This window comes from Antechinus flavipes, chromosome 4 (assembly GCF_016432865.1).
Source record: "Antechinus flavipes isolate AdamAnt ecotype Samford, QLD, Australia chromosome 4, AdamAnt_v2, whole genome shotgun sequence".
Taxonomy (NCBI): Eukaryota; Metazoa; Chordata; class Mammalia; order Dasyuromorphia; family Dasyuridae; genus Antechinus; species Antechinus flavipes.
In genome coordinates, this window is record NC_067401.1 from 463,186,359 (window position 1) to 463,207,541 (window position 21,183).

Sequence of the window (21,183 nt, forward strand, 5' to 3'; positions counted from 1 at the left end):
ATGAGGTATATATACACTTCTACAAAAATTTATATTTTAGTTATATATTGTATATATATACACGTATACATATGCATATATATACATGCATGTGTATTGTAGATGTGTGTATATATATATATATATATATACACACACACACATATCTCCCATTAGGATGTATATTTATTTGTACATAAATATATCTAAGTTATATATACTATATGTTGTGTATTGAATATATATTTAAGTTATAAACATAGGTATTATATATAACTTATATAGTACATATATAATATGTACTTACATATACATATATAATGTATATAATACATATACTTATAGATATAATATTTTTATATAAGCATATATACTCACAGTCTGTAGGAGAGACAACATGCAAACAACTACATACATCCAAGATATATATTCAAGTATTTTATATATTTTTACATAAATATATAGTATATGTTAAATTATTACATCCTTTATATTATATCACTTTAACTTAAATATATGGGTTTATACATTTGTTTATATATGGAAATATAGCCTATGCTGTTATAGCAATATGTTATCCATAACATATATTTATATTTTATTCCATAGACATATAAACATACACATATGAACCCATCTCGTCTGTATAAAGTTGTTTACACGCTGTCTCTCCCATTAGAATGTGAGTGCCTCGAAGCCTGGGCAGGGAGGGGGTTTCTGCCTTTCTTTGTATCCATAGCACTCAGTCCTGTGCCTGGCACACCGTAGGTGCTTAAGAAATGCCTGTTGATTGACTGAATGATCCTATAATCACAATGGTCAGTGAAAGAGGGCCAGCCGGAGGCCTTCGAGGATTTGGTGGGACTCCGTTGCAGGAAGAGTGGGTGCATTTTAGGGAGCGGACACACAGCTACCTGGTACAGACCTCGAGGCAGAAAGACCTGAATTCAAATTCTCTTAGTAGCTGATATTTAACCCCAGTCAAGTCATTTAGCCTCTGGCCACCTTTACTTTCTTGCCTGTAAAATGGGGATGGATAATAGCGCCCAGTGCTTGGGCTGGCTGTGAGAGTACAAAGAGACATACTTGGAAAGCGCTTTGCAGGTAGGAGAAGGACCACTAGTCCGTGGCCAAACCGGTTCCAATCAGCGCGCCAGCTCTGGGCTGAGACCAGACTGCCCTTAACGGTTGCCTAGCAACTTAGCTCGGCCCTCCTGCCCTCCCTTCATTTAATGGTAATAAATCATAACATTGTTATTAGAGAAAACTTAGGTCCATTAAGGAGGAAGATTTAAGGCTGTGCTGAAACCGCTCCTTAAAGAAAAACGAGAAACTTTCCTCGGCCTCTATATTTTTTTCCTGACCACCGGGAGGATGAAGAATGTGTTTGGGCTCGGGACGGGTGGGGGAGGCCCCCAAACTTCCTGCCCTCGGTGATTGGGGGGGGAGGGAAGGGTGGTACATGAGGAACACGTTCTCTGGGCGATCAACGTGGGGGGAGCTTTTCAGAGGGGTAGCTTCCAGCCAGGGCACTTATAAATAAATGGGCTCTGCGCGGAAGGGGCATCCAGCCCCGTGGCTATTTCTGTCCGGCCACCACCAGTCTAATCTTTCACAGGCACAGTGTTTACAGACCAGCAAGGCTGACTTACCCGTGCCGAAGCTCTCCTCCCCACAGAGGGACAGCTTGTTTGCATCCATCAGATTCCCAAAAAACTTCCAGCCCGTCGGAGTTTCATACAAAGTGATCTTTGTAGCGTTGGCCACCCTGCAGAGGCCCGGGAAAATTGCATCACGTTGGGAAGGAGACGGGGTTCACGGGAAGGAGGGAAGTCACAGTCGCTTTAGCCCCAGCACCCCCCGAGCTGATAGCATACCGGGGTGGACCCGATTCTACGACAGAGCCTCCGGTCTACAGTCTGTACTGTCCCCACTGGGGAAGGAGGTGGTCAAGAAAAAGAGCGCCATTACTCCACAGAAATGCTCATGCACTTGCTAGTTGCATGGCCAGCCTTCTTACCCCTTACATATATATATATATATATATATATATATATATATATATATATATATATATTTATTCACGTTACATTAAATCATAAGCTCTTTGGGCAGGGACTATCTCATGCCTCTTTTTGTAGCTCCAAAAATTAGCACAAAGCCTGGCACATGCTTAATAAATGTTTCTTAATTGATAGATTGACCCTGAGCAATAAACTTAACCTCCATCTGTCTCAGTTTTCTCATGTGCAAAGTACATGTAATAATAGCACCTGTCTCTGGAATGGTTGAGATTATATGTAAGATGCTTTGTAGACCAAAGAGTTTTCTATAACCATTTAGGGAAATGTGGCCTTTCGGTTTGCTTCAAATAAAAATTTTTGGAAATGTCCTCAAAGCCACAGGGCCAGAGGGTCCCCATTAGATGCTGGATAAGCCGAGTGAGGCCCGTAAACCAAACATGAGAAAATGGCAGCCACTCAGAGCCTCCCCTTCTCCTCAGCGGGCCGAGGAGGGAGAGCGTTCCAGGTGCGGAAGGATCTCCGTGAAAAGACGTGAATGGAGCTGGGAGCCGGAGCCTCCTGTTGTTGGATCACAGGGTGGGGATCCCTGGAGAGGAAGGAAAGGTCTACAAAAGCCCCGTGGAGCATTGTGTTTGATGCTGGAGGAAGTTGTCAGAACTGCTCCCTGCCCTCCCTCCAAACCCGAGCCTTCCTGAGGGGGCACTCACCGGTCCAGGGCCCCGCTGGTGGGCATGCTGCGGGCAAAGCCCCGGACGCCCGTCTGCTGAAAGTACGGAATGCTGAAGATGTTGGCGGCGATGACGGCCACGGAATCCGAAGGGTTAACGAAGAATCCGTGCTTTCCCAGAATCATGTTTCGATCCTTTGGGAGAAAGGGCATTGAAAGGAAGGCATTTGCATCAAACTGTATGAACATTTTAAAAAGGGAATGGAGGGCCTGGCTTCAGCAAAAATAATTTTTCGCAATAAAATTATAAAATGGAAAATGGATAAATTCCTTCTCCGTTGGACGTTTGTTGCTCCCTGGGTTTTTATGGCACCCGCCGTGCCAAGCCTTCCATCAATGGCGTACAGTTCGGAAAATGTTTTCAATTAAAATGCAGAAACAAACTCGGCGAGAGCTGAAAGCTCTCTTCTCTCCCGCTGCCCCTCAGGACCTGCTAACCTTTAACCCCAAAGACCTTTTCCCATCTCAGAAACCCACCATTCCTCTGGCCTAGAAGAAATGAGACCTCGATGACAGAGGGAGTGAGAGATGTTTACCCAGTTCGATGGTCCCTGAAGCCATCCTTTATGGGAGGAAAGCAGATTTCTTTTCTCTCTTTCCTTTTGTTTAAAAGCAGATTTCTTTATTTTTTTTTTTAGTTTATTTTTAATACACATTGTTTTATGAATTATGTTGGGAGAGAAAAATCAGAGCCAAAGGGAAAAACCATGGGAGACATTAAAAAAAAAAAAAAAACAGAAAAAAAAAGAAGTGACCATGACAGGTGTGGATTTATATTCAGTCTCCAGTCCTGAGGTCAGGAGGATCTGAGTTCAAATCTGGTCTCAGACACTTAACATGTCCTAGCTGTGTGAGCCTGGTGATCCAAGTAATCAAGTGATTACTTGGCCCCAGTTGCCTCAGCAAAAAAAAAACAAAAAACAAAATGATAAAACAAACAAACAAACAAAACAATCTCCTCGGTTTTTTCTCTGGTTGCAGATGACATTTTCTGTCCAAAGTCTATTGAGATTGGAAAGTAGATTTCGTTAAAGATGGGGTCTCTATTTGCAGAAGGTTCTGCCCCCAATCCAATAGGCAGTGGGACTCTGTCCAAGGCTCAGGACAAAGCTTCCCAGAGGGATTGTCTGGAGGCAGCGAGGGAGTCAGGAATCCAGCCTCAGATACATACTAGCCAGGAGATCCTGGGCAAGTCATTTAAGCTTTGACTGCCTTAGTTTCCACATCTGTAAAGTGGCAATAATCATATCACCTATTGCCCAAGGTCATCGTGTAAATCAAAAAGATTTGGAAAAAGCTAATCACTGCCCAAAACAAGGCAAGTCCTATAGAAATGTTAGTCATCATTATCTTTCTGACAAGTGACTACATGTGTCTCAGAGAGACACGATATGTAAAGCATGATTATGAAAAGATCACTACCTCAGTCATCTTCTAGAGAGTGAGCTCCCCGAGAGCAGAGACTGGCTGACGTCCATATGTAGCCCCAGGACTGAGCAAGGGGCTTTTATATAGGAAGTGCTAAAAAAAATACTTTGTTTATTTCTTTTTTTTTTTTTTTTTTAAAGATAAGCTGTTTCGTATTTACTCATGAAAAGGTGTAGGAAGGAGGAGCATGTTGTACCAGAAAGGATGTATCAAAGATCTGGGTTCAAAATATGCTCTGGCTGCTCTCTAAGCATTTAACTCTTTCAATTATTAAAGTTCCTTCTGATCCTCTAGATCCTTTCAGGTTCCAAATCCACGACCCCCTCCCTCCCCCAACCTCTCTGGACATCAGTTTTTTCTATACAATGAAGAGAATGGGCCACCATAACCTCAGAAGGCCTTTAGTCTGGATCTTAAAACCTCGTGCTTAGCAATAAGTTTTAAGGAAAAAACAAGTAGCTCCTGTGGGAATTGGGCAAACTGGAAAATTAAAGGATCAGTTCTTCAGCTCAATTAATAGAAAAGAATAAACAAGTAAAAACCTATGTTAAAAACTTACAATGTTTTATCCACCTCCAGAGAAATAACTGATGGGTTCTGAGTAATGATGGAATCATACATGTTTTGTGTGACTGCATGTGGACAATTTATACCAAAGTTTTGCCTTCTAAAGAAGTGGGGAAAGGAAGGAGAGAATTTGGAACACAAAAAAAATTTAAAAAACGATGTTTAAAATGATTTTTATGTTTAATATGAAAAAATAAAAGGATAAATTTAAAATTAAAAAAAAAACTTTACAATGTGCCAAGTACTGTGCTAAACATTGGAGATACAAACACAAAAGGGAATTTCTTTTTGATCCAAACTTGTGATTTCATGGGCAGGAGACTTCCATGATGAGGAAACTCCCTTCACCAAGGCAGATCAATCTCTGCTTGGCAATCCGTAAGCCTTAGAGTTTCCTGGGACCCTGAGATGAGAAATAAGTCACCCAGAGTCACAGCTCTCATATATGTCAGAGGTAGGATTTGACCCCAGGACATGCTGGCTCCAAAGATTTCCCTGCAGATACCAGGCTGATTCAGAGCCCATCTCTTATAGAGACGGGCAAAGGTGGCACCAGAGAGCCTCGGACCTCTCTGCCAGTCTGCCATGCATTGTAGGTTGGCTCAAGGTCACAGAGCCAGGAGGACCAGAAGTGTCAGGGGTGAATGCATGGGTTCTTCCCAACATCAAGGACAGTGCTCGGCCATTCCGGGATAAAACCCAGCCTGCGCCATGTTTTGTTTTAGAAAGGGAAGGGACGAGGTCAATAAATGGTAAATGTTCATCTTCTCCACCTCCTAGGATCCTCCCAAAGTCCTTCAGAATTCAATCTCCCCTCCTCCACAAGTGTCAATGCTGTCCCCATATTGTTTCTATACTGGGATTTACTAAAATATGCACAGATGATTTCCCTCATCAGAATGGAAGCACTAGGACGCCCTGACGTTGTGCCCTTATCTTCAAACCCACAGCACTGAGCCCAGCTCCTGGCCACGAGATAAAGGCTGGTTAACTACACTGAAAGGCATCGACTCACCCCGTCTCCATCAAAGGCGGCCCCAAAGTCATGCTCTCCGCTCTTCATGGTCTCCACCAGATCAGCTGCGTAGGTCAGGTTCGGGTCAGGGTGGTGGCCCCCAAAGTCCTCCAGAGGGACACAGTTGACGGCTGAGTTGGCAGGAGCACCAAGCTCTTCACACAAGATCTTCTTAACATACGGTCCCACAACTAGACAAGGCAGGAAAAGAAAACAAACCGATTGTGAAAATTAATATCTTTAAGTGAAATTCACTCATTCCTTCTCTCTTCTTTTTTTTAAATTTTCATTTATTTTATTTTTAAGTTAAGGAATAAAATAAGCATTTCCATATTTTAACATAATGAAAAAAAGGATGGCACCTAAAACTGCAAATGTTTTACCTGTTCTGCATATGTCTCAATGCCTGGATTTGGATGTAGATCTCCCCTAAGAGAATAGAAGCTCCTTGAAGGCAAGAACTGTTTACTTTTGTCTTTGTATTCTCAGCAGACAGCAGTATGGCACACAGTAGGCCCGTAATAAACACTCATTTCCTGGCTGATTGATCAGAAATATTGGAAACAGGTGGAAGTTTTATACTCTAACCTGGTGTAAAGAAGCTTCCAATACAGATGATGGGTAAAAAAGGGACGGAATGTTAATGAACAAAATCAAGAGTTCAAACCCATTCAATCCAATAAGCCTTATTAAGTAAGTATCTTCTATATTCCAGATACTATGTTAGCCACCAAGGATCCCCAAAATAATCTTTATCCCGAAAGGTCCCTTTCACTATATCTCATCACTTAGCAAAATGTCTGACACACAGTAGGTGTGTAGTAAATGTTTGCTGAGTTATCTGTTCACAAAGGATTGGAATGAATAGTTTTCAAAGAAATCACCACTTGCACGGACTGATGCAAAGTGAAATGAGCAGAACCAGGAAAACACTGTATACGGTGCGATGATTAACTATGAAGGACGCAGCTCTTCTTAGCGACACAATGATCAAGTCGTGTACGAAGGACTCACAAAAGAAAATGCTATCCAAAATCCAGCTAAAGAACTGATGGACTCTGAATGGATACTGAAGCAGACTTTTTTTTTTCCATTGACTTTATTCTTTCTTTTTTTTTTCCCTTTCGATCAGTTTCTTTCACAATTGTGACTAATATGGAAAAAATGCTTCACATGATAGCACATGTATAAACTATATTAAATTGCCTACCATCTTTGGAAGGGGAAGGAAGGGAGGAAGGGAAAAATCTTGGGATTCAAAATCTTGTAAAAATTAATACTAAATAATTTTTTGACATATAACGGGGTGGGGAGGGAAGAATAAAATCCTATTCAAATCTCTGATGCCTCCTTTTCCTGCCTCGCCCCTAGATTTGGTGATTCATTTGACAGATGAATCCTTAACTCCATTCTTTGGACTTCACAACTACTTGCTCAGTGGCTCCGTGGGCCCTGTTCTTTCACAACTATTCACTGGCACCGGTTCCTCCTCCGAAGCCCCCGAGGGCTCACAGGACAGGGCAAACGTTTTCTGGCCCGAGATCCTCTTATTAGCCAGACCCCAGCCTCCTAGATGGCAGGCACCTAGAAATCACTCAATAAGTCCTATTTGGCTTTATAACCTGGGGCACATCTTTCCGAATATCCCTGATGGAAGCAAGTTGACATCTTAGAGGATGGATTTAATTTTGGACACAACTGAAATGCTCTGGAGCCAAGTCTGGCAAATAAAATGTGAGCTCAAGCTGAGGAAGCATGGTTTGGGTCAAAAACAAAGGATTACTGCCAGGTGATGAGACCAACTTTCTTGTATGAGTCACGGAAGAAGCGCCCCCCTCCCAAATGACTAATGTGAGACTAACGGCACTGGAATAAATGGGGAAGGTCTCAAAAGGGTCTCTTGGTAAGAACATCAATAATTTAATCAGGGAGGTCCTCGGGCTTAAAAGGCAGCCTCCTTCCTTCTTAGCCACATGTGTTAGGAGGGGTCAGGGATGATCTTGCTTGGCCCCTGAAGACTGAAAGAGAAAAAGCTGAAGGAAGTGGCTGGGAAGCTGATTTAAGCTTGAGGCCAGGAAAGATTGCTAACCATGAGAGTACAAACGGCTGTCTGCCTCAGTAGGTAGAGGATTCACCAAGCACGGTGTCCCACACTTGTCATTCCTGCTACTGGGGAAACTGAGGCAGGAGAACTCTTGGAGCTTGGGAGTTCTGAACTTCAATGAGCTTAACCAAGTTCAGTATCATTAAGGTGAGTTCTCAGGAAGGGAAGGCTATCAGGGTACCTGAGAAGGAACAAAGCAGCTCAAGTTAAAAATGGAGCAGATCAAGCTCCCATAGGGGTCAGAGATGGAATCAGAATCATGATTAGCACCCGAGCATTGAACCTGCATGAGACAGAGGAGGAAAAAAGATGTCGCGGTTTCCTGCCTACCAGAGGGCTTCAAGCATAGGCTTTATGAGCTATTATTGTCTCTGAATTTTTGTCCTGATTAAGTCGGACTCACTGATAACAATGCTCCTTTGACTGAGATTTCAATCAATTATTCAAAAAGTATTTTCTCAACACTTCTTTTTTTGCCAGGCACATTTCTAGCAGAAGATTGGCCTTTTAATAACAAGATAATATACCTTTCGTATGGATCCAATGGTAGAGATTAACTCAAAATTAAGAACTTACGATGACTAGAATTGCCCAATAATGGAACAGGCTTCCTCATCCAAAAAAATACTTTATTAGATAAAGAGAAAACATTTATTATGTTTACCATCTGCTGAGTGCTGGGGATACAAATACACAAGACAGTCCCTGCCTGTAAGGAACTTATACTCTAATGGAAGAAGACCACACAGAAAAGAATATCAAAAAGGAGTTAAGAGTAGACATAGACAAGGGCATCATGGGATTGAAAAATGAGGGAGATGCCTGAGTTCCAGCCAGATGAAACAAAAAATCACTTACCAGAAGCCAGCTATCCAGAGTGCAAGGTTCCAGTGGGAGAGAGAGGAGAAACAAAGTATATACAAAGTAGAGCCTTAGATTTCTATCAAGAAGGATGCTATTGAACTCAAAGCAATAGCCATAGGCCTTGAGTAAAAAGGGGAAATGTTTAATGCTTTGGGTTTCCACTTATTACTAACTCACAGCTGCCAGGCTGACTTAGAAGAATGAGGAGATACCTTCAAAGCAAAGGAAGAGGAAGAGGAAGAGGAGGAAGAGAAGCAGGGCTACATTCTGATTTTCCTATTGTCGATTACCAACTTGTTCTTCCTTTCATCAAAGAAAGAGGACATTTGGGTGGTTCAAGATAATATTTACCATCTCTAGCAACTGACTGACCCTTAGGGAAAGATGGAGGACACTATAGAAAAAAAGTTCTGTATTTTTTGACTGAAAGAAAGGTTTCATAATATTGTATCTCATCAAAATCTAGTTTTTGGTTCTTTTTTTGTTTGTTTTTTTGTTCTTTTTTTTTTTTGGAGGCAATTAGGGTTAAGTGATTTGCCCAGAGTCACACAGCTGGTGTCTGAAGTTTTGTTTTTCAAGCTCATAGGATTAGAAACTTAAAAGTAAAAGGTACTGTGGGGTCATTGGGTCTAACCCTCTCATTTTACAGACAAGAAAACTGAGGCAGAGGTTCAGTGATTTGCCTAGGATCACACGGATCAAAGTGTTCACAGTCACCCAAACCCAAGCCAAGCACCCATGCCCTCATGACTGTCATTTCCTACCTCCGTGCATGGCATCGATGCGGATCTTGAGCCGGTTGGGGCCTGAGAGCAGCTCCTTTAGGGCACTGAAGTCAAAGATGTTTCTCAACATGGTAGCATAAGCCTCCACCGAATCCACGATTTCCACTAAGGAAATAAAACAAGACGGAGAAACAGGAAACTTAAACTTACTCCTTTTTTAAAGCTTGAACTTAATTTCAAAGAGAGAGCTGTGATTTCATAGAGACCTCCCAGATGAGGAAATGCCCTCTACCAGCGCAGGGAGCACTTTCCAGTCTTTGAGAACCGTCTGGGGCACTGAGAGTTTAACTCTTGCAGAGCTACAGATCTATATCTGAGGGGAGCCACAGAGCATGAGAAGGAGGGTTACAATTCAGAGCCCACTGAGTCCAACCTCCCCATTTTGGAGATAAGGAAACTGAGTTTGAGAAATACTCAGTGGCTGCCCAAGGCCACGTAGCTGGGAAATGTCTCAGGGAGGATAAGAACCCGGGTTTCCTGATTCTAAGCCCAGGCTGGCTCCACGGCATTACCCGGCTGCTTCAAAGTCTAAAACTGTCTCCACATCCCAACCACTGGTGCCCCTCTGCCCCAAAGCGGCCCTGACCCCATGTCCACCACTCTACCCACTGCGCTACCCAGAGGCTCCAAGGTTTGCCCATAACCTTTGACCCTCATCCACTGTAGAGGTCAAGTTCAAAGTCACACTGAACCTCTGAGAGGATACAGCCCTGACTTGAGAGGGGACCACGCTGAGGCGCCAGGTCCGACTCAAGGTCAGCGAGCTCATCCCCAAATAGGGCGCCCTTGACATGGGCACCCAGCCTTCTCTCTCCGAGGGAGACCCAGAATGCTGCTTGCATAGGTCACTGTGCCTTCTCTTCCTACCAAGGCAGAATCAGTGGGGGGCCGTGCCAGCGAAACCAAGGGCAGCAACACATTTTCAATAAAGAAACCAGAGCTCGTTGAATTAATGTAGGTGAAGCCTCTGAAGGTGAAGCCTTCTAGAACGGCAAAATCCAGCTTCCCGGGGGCAACTGAGGGCGGGGGCTCCCGCCACGAGCAGAGGAGCTAGGGAAGGGGTACATGCCTGTGAACGGCTTGAACTTGTTCTCCAGGTCAAACTGCTGCTTCCCAAGGACACTGAGGTCGACTTTCAGGTCCGGGCAGATGGCGTATTCTTCAATCGTCTTACTGATCTGGAAGATTTTCTCCGTGATGGCTTCAGGAGCCGGACCTGAAATTAAACAGCAAATCCCGGGTTGCTGAGGGGCGGCCATGGAGGGAAGGAGGCTTTCAGGGGACGCATCTGGGCAGCGGCTCATTGGGCCGTCACATTCATTAGGAAAGAGAACACACAAGTTGGAGTTAAAGGAAACTTGGGAGTTCTTCTGCCTCGTTTTACAAACAAGGAAACTGAAAGCAGAGCATGAAGGGATTTATACAAGGTCACCAAAGTGACAAGGACCTAGGGATGCTTGGCCCGGAGAAGGGAAACCTGAAATCTCTCACCTCTTCAATCCAGAATTGCCTGAGGGGCGATTCTAGCCACAGACCCAGAAATCGGAAGGGGGGAAGGAGAAGGGAGCAAACATTAATTAAGCACCTACTAGGTGCCAAGCACATCAGAAATATTATTTCATTTGATCCTCACAATAACCTGGGGAGTTAGAGGCTAATCTTATCCCTACTTTACCGTTGAGGAAACTGAGGCAGACAGAGGTAAAGACTTCCTGACTCCAGCCTGGCACTCTACGCACTAAACCACCCAGCTGTACCAAGGAATCCTACCCAACATGGTGGGGCCTTCCTTCAGTTCTCATGACACTGGATGGATTTCATGCCTTTTGTATCAGCTTTTCCCCTTCAAATTCCATATTTCCTTATAATAAACAATATAATAATAACAGTAATGTTTATAATGTAGCATTGTTGATCCCAAACAGGTAAAGAGGAATGAAGATCTTATTGGTTTTCACAGAAAAGGAAGCAAAAAGACAAAAGGATCGAGAAACCTATTGAGAACCTCATCCTTGAACCCAGGTCTCCTCAGTCATTCTCCATTGGCTCATCCACCGACAATCGAATGAACTCACCTCCATTGGAGATGTTGAACTTGATCCCAAAGTCTCCATTAGGGCCGCCGGGGTTATGGCTGGCTGTCAGGATGATCCCACCAATGGCTTGGATTTTCCGAATGATGCAGGACACGGCCGGAGTGGAGAGAATGCCGTTCTGTCCAATCACTAATCTTCCAATCTAGAAGAGAAATCCATACGGAACTTTCAAAGGCAAGACATGGAATCTGGACTCGGCAAAATGGCAGAGCAGAGAGGTGTTTGCTCTCAGCCAGGGAAACTTGGGAACAAGTTTTGTTTCTGATACACACAAGTCGCTTAAGCTCAAAGAAGTGCTAGAGGCCCCAACCAACCTTCAAAACTGAGATGAGCTATAGGTGTGAACAGGTAAGAGGGATTTTCCACTCAGAAATTTCCATTTCAGATGAAATAATAAGCCCAGATCAACACAATCATACCCAGGGAGGTGGGATTTTAACCAAATCCTTTGTGATTCCTAATTCAGTGCTTTATTTTTTATTTCACTAGACTCCTTGAGACAAACAAGCCCAGAACAAAGTGCCAGGAAGAGACGTAAATAAGTCTATCTCTACTTCCACCAAACAGAGAGTGAAAATTCGCTTCATAACATCCCTCTAAAAGCCGGGACAAAATGTCTTAATGGCGTCCTCTGTGTGGCCGCAAGAGTTGAACAACATCATTCAGACCTCAGGCCATTTCTCAGACTGTGTCATTTCAGAACAGGGTGACCCAAGAGAAGAGGAAAGCCTCCGCAAATGAAAGTATTCATTTCAAGGAATAATCTTTTTAAGGTCCCACACAAATCACTTATTTATAACAACTTTTTTTGGTAGTTACAAAGAACTGGCAACAAGGCAGATGCCTGCCTACTGGGGAATGGCCGAGAGCCATTGTCGTTCATGGATGAAGGGGTTTTTACAAAAAATGAATAGAAAGAATTCAGAGAAGCAAAGGAAAATTAGAGAAACCGATTTCGAGGGAAAGAAGGAGAGGCAGGAAAACTCCTACTCCAGAGCTACAACAATATAAATGGAAAGAACGAGGAAATTATTGAAACTGAGCGCCGTGAAATTATAATGGCCAAAGTTGGCCCCGAGGAAGGGACGTGAGGAGTCACCTCCCTACTTCTTTGCAAAGATGGAAGACTGGAGACATGGAATATTGGACATATAATAATGTATTGGTCCGTTCTGCTGAGCTGTTTAGTTTCTTTTTTTTTTTTTATTTTTTGTGACAGGGAAGACTCCCTAGGAGGAAAAGTAGGCTATATTGGGAAATAATGGAAACATAAAAACAGAAGATATCAATTAATCATTAATTATTAATCAATTATATCCATCATTAATTATCAATTAAAAATAAAAAACAAACACCTTCCTAGATCAGAGTCGGTTCTTTGAGCTCTCTTCCTATACGTCAACAAAGTACAGTGGAAAGAGGGCTAGATTGGGATCATAGGTCCTAGGTTCAAATTCTGACTCTGCTATTTACCATTTTGGGCAAGTCATTAAATTACTATGAACCTCAGTTTTTTTTGTTTTTTTTGTTTTTTTATCTGCAAAATAGCAATAAAATTTTGTAGCTGTTCAGTCATTTGGCCATGAGTGACTTTCATGGATCATATCATTCATGGAGTTTTTTAGACCAAGATATTGGAGTGGTTTGCCATTTTCTTCTCCAGTGGATTAAGGCAAATAGAAGGTAAGTGATCTTCCCAGCTATTAAGCATCTGAGGCCATATTTGAATGACTCCAGGCCCAGCCCTCTAAACACTGAGCCAAAACACTAGTTATGTGAGTTTGGATAAGAAAAGTAGCACTCTATAATTTATTCTTTTTAGCACATAATAGGTGTTTAAATAAATTTTTATTCCATTGATTGGTCCTTCCTGATCTTCCTATCTTCAATTAATTGAAAAAGTCCAAGCCATATTTGGGGTCTAGAACTTGGGTGCCCCAAACAGCAAGCTGAATAGGCTGTGTGCAGAGGACCTGGAGCAAATAAAAGACTCAAAATCTGCTGAGGGGCAGTATGAGCTCTGAGTGCTCACGGACAACTGGGATGCTCTCCCTCCTCGTCTCAAAGCCCACCTTCTCGCAGAAACCTCGCTCATTCCTCCCACAGTCCTCGTGCCTCCCTTCTGATATCACCTCCCCTTTACGTCCCCCATGGCTATAGCTGTTTCCATGTTGTCTCTCCCATTGCAATGTAAGTTTCTCGAGGACAGAGGCCATGTTTTTGCCTTTCTTTCTATACGTGCATTTAGAACAATTCCTGACACAAAGAGTTGAATGAATTCTTCACTTGACTCAGCTGCCCAGCTCCTAAATATCCCCCTCCAGAGGTGAAAGTGCTTTGTGCTTGTTTCCACGGGACCCACTAGACACATCCCCTATCATGATTTGAACCCTGGCTTCGTGAATGTGACACTTTTTTCCAGGTCACTGAAACCTTGGCTACCCAATAATTAAATTTGTTCCTTACCAAACATGTAGTTTATTCCAATTGTATCTTAGTACTCAACCAAGCAGCCCCTGGTCCTCTTCACTGTAAACAGTGCTCACAGAGGTCCAGTGATGTGGGCTCCTGATTCCCAAGACAGAAAAACAAGATGGAGACAAGAACCGGAAACATGTGGGAGATGGAGAAATCGGAAATAAGCCTGGAAAAGTTTGCTGGATCCAGGGAGGAAGATTTCGGAAAGGCCAGAGGAAGGTATGTCTCTTACCCTGGAGGTAGGAAAGATCTACTGAAGGGACTTGAATGAAGAAGTGGGACATTCAGCCTGTGGATAATAAGAATACCTTGGCTGCTTTAGAAAGGATGAAATGGAGAATCAAGCAATCAACAAACCATGTATTTGTGCCAGGAAGAAAGACGGCAAACATAACAAATGAAACAGTCCCCTTTTCAAATTGGGCAAACAAACAGAAGAGTCACCAGAACATTCATTGTGACATACAGAACAAAGAGAGTAAAATGCTAAGTAGTTAAGTACAAGGGGGTGTGGGGTGTGGGGCACTGGGGAGGGTGGTGAAACTGGAGTCAGGAAAATATCTTCATGAGTTCAAATCTGACCTCAAACCCTTACTATCAGTACGGACAAGTCATTTGCCCCATTTCTCTCAGTTTGAGCCAGAGAAAGAAATGGTAAACCACTCCAGAGTCTTTGTGACCCCGTTTGGGTTTTTCTTGCAAAATCAGACACTGCTGAGAAAGGATTAGCTTGAACCTGGAGGAAAGAGACACCAGCAGTTGAGGAACTCCGGAAAGGCTCCACAATAAAGGTGTTGTTTGAGCCCCATCTGAAAGGGGGGCATTCTCTGCCTTGGGAGGGAAGAACAAGCATGGCGCCCATGGGCAATCTCAGAGGATAAGTGACTAGTCCAGGGTCACACAGCTATAAAGGATCTGAGAAGAGGTTTGAGTCCACGTTCAGTACTCTACCCACTGGGCACCTTGCTGCCTCAAAACCGAAAATCTCCAGCCTTTTCGCTTAAATCCTCCCTCACATACTCCCCCATTCAGATCACTCGGGAGCTCATTCCTGATTATAAGGGTCATCCCTTCAACAGGGTGACTTGCATTTAATGTGGACATGTTTTATTTCTCTTCAGTTGAACTTTAAGGTCTTCAAAGGCAAATTTCATGTGTAGCCCTAACTCCTAACACACTGCCCGACATGTTAGAATCTCAATAAAAATGGAACAAAATGAGATGGAAAGTCCGAGGACTTGGGTTCAGAATCCGATTCTGCTACTTCCCTTTGGTGTGGCTTTGGGTTAGTCAAGGATCTCTAAGCGCTTCAGCAACCTTTCAAAAGAAAGGGGAGGGGCTGAGACTGAAGGACCGTGAAAGCCCTTCCCACCTTAGGATCCTGTGCTAGCGGGGCTCCTTAACCCTTTCTGCCCATCACTGCCCGTTTTGGCACCTGGTGCCCATGGAGCCCTTGCCCGAATCGGGCTTGTGATGCCTAAAATGAAATACCCAGGCCCTCAAAGGAAATAGAGAAAAATATTATAAAAACAAATTCACAGAGCCCAGGGGAAGAACTCCCCGACCTCCAGAAAGAGGAACAAGAGAACATATTAAAAGACTCCATGTTCAGCTTGTGGGCTTGACAACGTGGCGAGCCCCCCGCGCAGACCCAGGCTGGAAGACTGAGCTAAATGTTCTCAGAGGTCACCTGGGGGGGGGGGGGCTGGGGGATACAGGAGAGAAGCCTGGGTGGGGTAGAAAGGAACATCGAAGTCTTCTTTTTAATTGATGGTCACCTTCATTATTCCCCAACCCCACGGAATAGCAAAGATTGGGTTTCTCCTTCCCACTGGTTGCACACAGTGGTACCTTTCTCATGTCAAAACACATCACACTAAGTGCTCTCGGTAAAGGATGGGGTATCACTATTCCAAATGGGTCCTGTCAATCTCTGACTCTGTGCATCATAATTCCCTGAATATGGAGAGAGTGTGAATTCACATAAGACCCAAGGGAAACTTAGCATTCATGAGTCTTATATGTTATATTCTGTAATTTATTTTAAAGTATTGGGGGAGGGAGAAGGGAAGGGCAAGCTGAACACAGGAAAATAGGTTCTAATTTGCTGCCATGTGTAATAATCTCTGAGATCCTGGAGAGGGGCGTGGCTGTTTATTCCTGTCTCCACCTTGGCGCCCCCTCTCCCCACGGCCCTGTCTTTTAGCCGTCACAACTGTCCAATGACTTATCATCTCCTAAATGTTTAAATGGTTAAAATTGGGGCACATTAAACATATAAAGGGCCCCTCTACACATACACAAACACACACCCCATTGAGTTTGATCAAGTCATAAGACTTAGAGCTGAGACAGAGGTAATAACAATAAAATAATAAATAATAAATTTTGTTATGATTTGATAACTTAATCGCAAATATTAAATGATAGGAATAGTAAATAATCAACACTTTTGATTTTGATTATAAAAAATCAAAATTTAAAAAATTTAAAAATTTAAAAAATCAAATAAAGCATAGTTCTTTAAGGTTTACAAAATGTTTTAGATATGATCTCATTTGATCCTCACAACCACCCTGTGACTAAGTAGGTGCTATTATTATCCCACTTTACAGACAACAAAACCAAGACCAATAGGATTAAGTGATTTGCCCAATAAGTGTTGGAGCCTGGATTTGAATTCGGATCTTCTTGACTTCAAGTCTAGCGCTCTACCCACCATGAGCTGTCATGGAATCTGATACTCACATAGTACAGATGAGGAAATTAAGATAGTGCTTTATTAGCACTATTCTTATTATGATTATTGTTACCACCCTCAAATGAGATATATGTAAAATGCCTGGTAAACTTTAAAGTACCCGTATGATGCAATGGAAATGCTATTATGGTTATCGTTTATTGGTGGGGACTCCCAGAGCAGACACTCCCTTCACTCTGTAGTTCAGTTCTGGAACTCGGGGCCTTGGGGAGTTGCCTGGAGCATTATGAGATTGAATGACTTGTCCTAGTCAGCATATGGCTGGGCTGAAGTGGAACCCCGTCCTATCACCGGCTCTCCCTCCAATACATGCCTCCTTATAAATGCTTGCTTAACGCTTAAGTAATTCAGTTGAGGGCCTGTTGGGCAAGCCCGGCTCCTCCAATCACCGAGGCTGTTTTTAATTAGCTGTGACCTTGAGAAAAGGCAGGGAGAGCACGGGGTGGGCCTGCCGGACCCAGGGCAGAGCTTAGCCAAAGCTTTTCCCTTAAATGTATTATTTAGCAAACCTCTGCCTTGTAAATAAGACAGGTTCCAGGGAGCTGCCCCGATTATACATTCTCGGAGCTAAAACGAAGCCAGATAGATCATGGCGAGGCGGGCAGCGTCCCCTGTCTCCCTCACTGGTCGAGATGGATGCTCGAGAATAACGCTCCATCTCTTCTTGCTCCAGAGATGAAAAGCATCTTGCTGCCGCTCCCTGCCCGGCGCCCTTCCAAGATGAAATTTACAGCACCTCATATTTTAGCTTAAAGATGTGGACGCCTCCTAATCACTCGGCACAGGGCGCCTCATCAGCGACGTCAAACCCCGAGCCAAGTGCTAGCCCCCTGAGCCAAGTGTGAGCCCCCCGAGCCAAGTGTGAGCCCCCCAGCTAAGTGTGAGCCCCCCAGCTAAGTGTGAGCCCCCCGAGCCAAGTGTGAGCCCCCCAGCCAAGTGTGAGCCCCCCACCCCAAGTGCGGGCCCCAGGAACAAACAGCGGGATCTCCGAAGGGCTCGGATGCTCGCCTTGGTGGGCTCGGGGGTCGGCCTTTGGTTCAGTTTCAATCTGGCTTTTGTGATCACACCTGCTCAGGCTGCCCCCGAGACTGAAGTCTAATGAATGAAAGGCTGATTTGGCTGCCGTTCTGTCTTTTGCTCCCAGGGGCAGGTCCCGCCCCCTCCCCGAGCAGAGAGCATTAAAGATGCTCCTTTGGGGAGGTGAGCATCTGGCTGACATTTCGACGCATCGCCTCCGATATTTAAAGGGGACAGCTACGTGTTTTAATCCAACGAGGCCTTTGCAGGACAGACAAGGGATATAGCAGTGACGACCATAACTGCCAACCAGGGCATCTGCGGCAACTGTTATATTAAGAGCAGGGTTTTGTTCTCATGCATCACAGAAGCCAAGAGTTGGAGTCCTCGGGTGCCCGTTCATTGAGCCAATATGATTTTTTTTCCATGATACAAAGCCGGAGCTGAGCCTCCTTCCCCAGCCCTTTAGGGGCTATTATCTCTATCCCACTGCACAAGCTCGCTACAAACAGGCCTTCTTTGTGTACCAGGTTCTTAGGAGCAGGTCCCCTGGCACAAGGGCCACTTGGAAAGCTTACACCGAAGATTTTCCAGTCCCCTCCCAGGATTCCTGCAGCACAGCCCCATCCGTAAGAAGCTGCAGGTCCTGGGTTTTGTTTGCCTCTTTGACAAGTGGCTGAACTATAACAAGGAGGCCATTGAAAGAAAAGAAAACCCTTTTCTCCCCACCACTCATTAGCACCAGCTACAGAGGATACATTCGTCCTCGAAGCCCTTAGAAAATAGTTAAGGGGACAGTTTACAGGGAAGTTTTTGGGTGGCTTCTCTCTGTCTCTCTCATTCTCTTTGCATCTGTCTCTATCTCTCTTGTCCCCTGTCTCTGTCTCTCTCATTCTGTCTCTTTCTCTTACCCCTTCTCTTCCAAATTCTTTCTTTTTCTCCCTCCTTCTCTCCCCTTTTTTCTTTTTTCTCTTCCTTCTTTCTTTCTTTACTTATTTTTTTCTACCTCTTTTCTTTCTTCTCATTTCCCCATTTTTTTCTTTTTAGTATTTATCTTCCTTTTCTTTATTTAGTTCTATTTTCTCTTTTTTCTAAAGTTCTCCTTTCTTTCTATTCTTTTCTCTTGCCCCGTTTTAGTCTCTCTTCTTTCTTTTTTTCTCTCTCTCTTCTTTTGTCTTTATCTTATATTTCCTTGTCTTTTCTGTCTAGTTCTATTGTTCATTCTTCCTTTTTTCACACATTTCTTTCTTTTCTTTTTTCCTTCCCTTATTTGTCCCTCCCTCTTTTCTCTTTTTTCAGTCTTTGTTTTCTCATTTTTCTTTTTTTCTTTCTAATCTCTCTCTTCTTTCTTCCCTACTCCCCCCAAAAACAACACACATAAATAGCAGATAAAAATATCAAAGGAATCAACAAACAGCATTGTAACTCTACCTTCTAAAGCAAATAGCCACACAACCTTTTTCTTAAAAGAAAGCAACTTAAAGACTACTTACATGATTCGATTCAATTCAATCCAATAAGCAATGATTAAGTGCCTGCTGTGTGCCGGACACTCAAAGACAAAAATGAAAGCCCTGGGCATGAGAGTTGACATTAAAACTCCTCTATATTAGAAGGCTGGGGGTGTGTGTCCAAATAGCCACCCCCACCTGGGCGCGCTTAGCCCAGGCTACTCCTTTTTCCTATTTATAAAACGAACAGATCATCGGGAGAGCAAAGGATCCATCAAGATACCCACCCCGTTGGCGGCGGCCATCTGCACTATTGTTTCTACAGCTGATGTATTAAAGTATCTCCCATCTCCGCCAACCACCATGGAGGAGCCCTGTCGGTCTTTTAAATCTATGCAAAAGAAGATGCTCTGGATAAAATTCTCCAGGTAGCTCGGCTTTGTCTCAAAGTAATAGGTCTTCTTCCTCAAGCCACTGGTTCCCGGTTTCTGGTCATGATAAGGAGCTGTGAGAAAAGTCAACAGTGGGAGGGGCCCGTCTTCCATTTTTCTCTTTGTGAGGAAATCTGAGTTGAAATCACACATTATCTTCCATTTGGTTCAGTCTGGCAATGGCTATTTCTATCCCGGAGAGAACTGTCTATCCAGTCCCTCCGTGGCTCCCCACCCAAGGGAGCTAGAGCTTTCCTTGACTTGCCCTGGAAGTAAATGGAACTAGCTCCGGCGCTCCGGCTATTTGATACGAAAGGAGGGGCACCGGTTTAGAAAAAGAAGATTTTTTTCTGGGGCCCCCAAGCTGCTCCTGCAAACAGCCTCAGCAATCCCAGTCAAATGCTTCCCACTGAGTTCTGCCTCATTTTCCCCGGGGGTGGAGATGGCTCCGGAGGGTGGCGCTGGGATCAGGGTTCGGTTACACACACCACACCGGTGCCAGCCTCCGCCTGCCGGGCCAGATCAGGGAGCGGCTTCGGCCCGGCTCAGCAGGGATAAGGAACCCCCTCGTGGCTCTGGCTGCCCCGCCACCCCCGCACTGCGCCTGCCTGGGGAAGGCCAGCTGGGAACGGCATTCTGAGGCTCAAGTTGTCCTGTGCAGCCCAGCAAGTTTAAAGGTCACTCTTAAAATGGAAGAGGCGCCTCCGAGGCCTCGGGTTCCCTTCTAGAGAGCCTCGTCACGGAGACAGCCAAGAGCCTTCCCCGTCCAAATGCTCGTGAAGAGTTAAAGAGCAGGCGTGGGGGAGTGCATCTCACAAAACAGATTTATTCCCTCACCACCAAAGGTTTGAACAAAATGGCATTCAGCGCTCCAAGATTAGTGATGTACAAATGTTCCCCAAGTGCTGAAACAGCCCTTTATTTCTCTAACATATGGGGAAAGAGGGTGGGGGGTAAGAGCAGACCAAATATTTGAAAACTCAAGTAATAACGAAATAAAAGCCAAGTTTCCTAAATTTATGGGATTTAATCTGTTCGAGAGAGGGAAAAATGACATGAACCCAAGGCCAAAGAGAAGGACTTGAAAGCTCTATAGAGAAATGGCCCAAGAGGGAGGCACAGGGAGGAGCTATGGCTAGAGAGCTGCCCCCAGGTCAGGAAGATCCGACTGTCACACACGCTGCCTCTGCGCCCTTGGGCCTCAGGCTACAATCTCAGGCTTTAAATTGCACAGAAAGTCCCACTTACATCAGTATCGGAGGAAAAAAGAGAGAGAGATCTCTAGGTAGACTGATGGATGGATGGAAGGACAGATGGAAGATAAATGGATAGATGTCCATTAAGATATAGATATATATTTTGTGTGTATATATTTATTTAGATATATATCTTAGAGAAATATCTATCTATATACATATACATGGACGTATGTGTGGATCCTTCTACCCATAAAATC

General features: G+C 44.1%; 1 protein-coding gene across 2 annotated transcripts in view; it reads right to left on the minus strand.

Annotated features, from left to right (window-relative positions):
- PGM1 (phosphoglucomutase 1) overlaps nt 1-21,183 on the minus strand; it is a 65,096-nt gene that overhangs the window by 17,487 nt on the left and 26,426 nt on the right. The window contains exons 1-7 of one of the 2 annotated variants that reach the window (XM_051999518.1): nt 19,584-19,969; nt 11,569-11,731; nt 10,563-10,709; nt 9,473-9,598; nt 5,741-5,931; nt 2,711-2,865; nt 1,632-1,747 (exon numbers count right to left, since the gene is read on the minus strand). In XM_051999518.1, the coding sequence (XP_051855478.1) occupies nt 1,632-1,747; nt 2,711-2,865; nt 5,741-5,931; nt 9,473-9,598; nt 10,563-10,709; nt 11,569-11,731; nt 19,584-19,880 (1,195 nt within the window). In that variant the 5' untranslated portion in view covers nt 19,881-19,969. Of the gene's footprint in view, nt 1-1,631; nt 1,748-2,710; nt 2,866-5,740; nt 5,932-9,472; nt 9,599-10,562; nt 10,710-11,568; nt 11,732-19,583; nt 19,970-21,183 lie in introns of those variants that run through there. The other variant, XM_051999519.1, reaches the window with a different exon arrangement.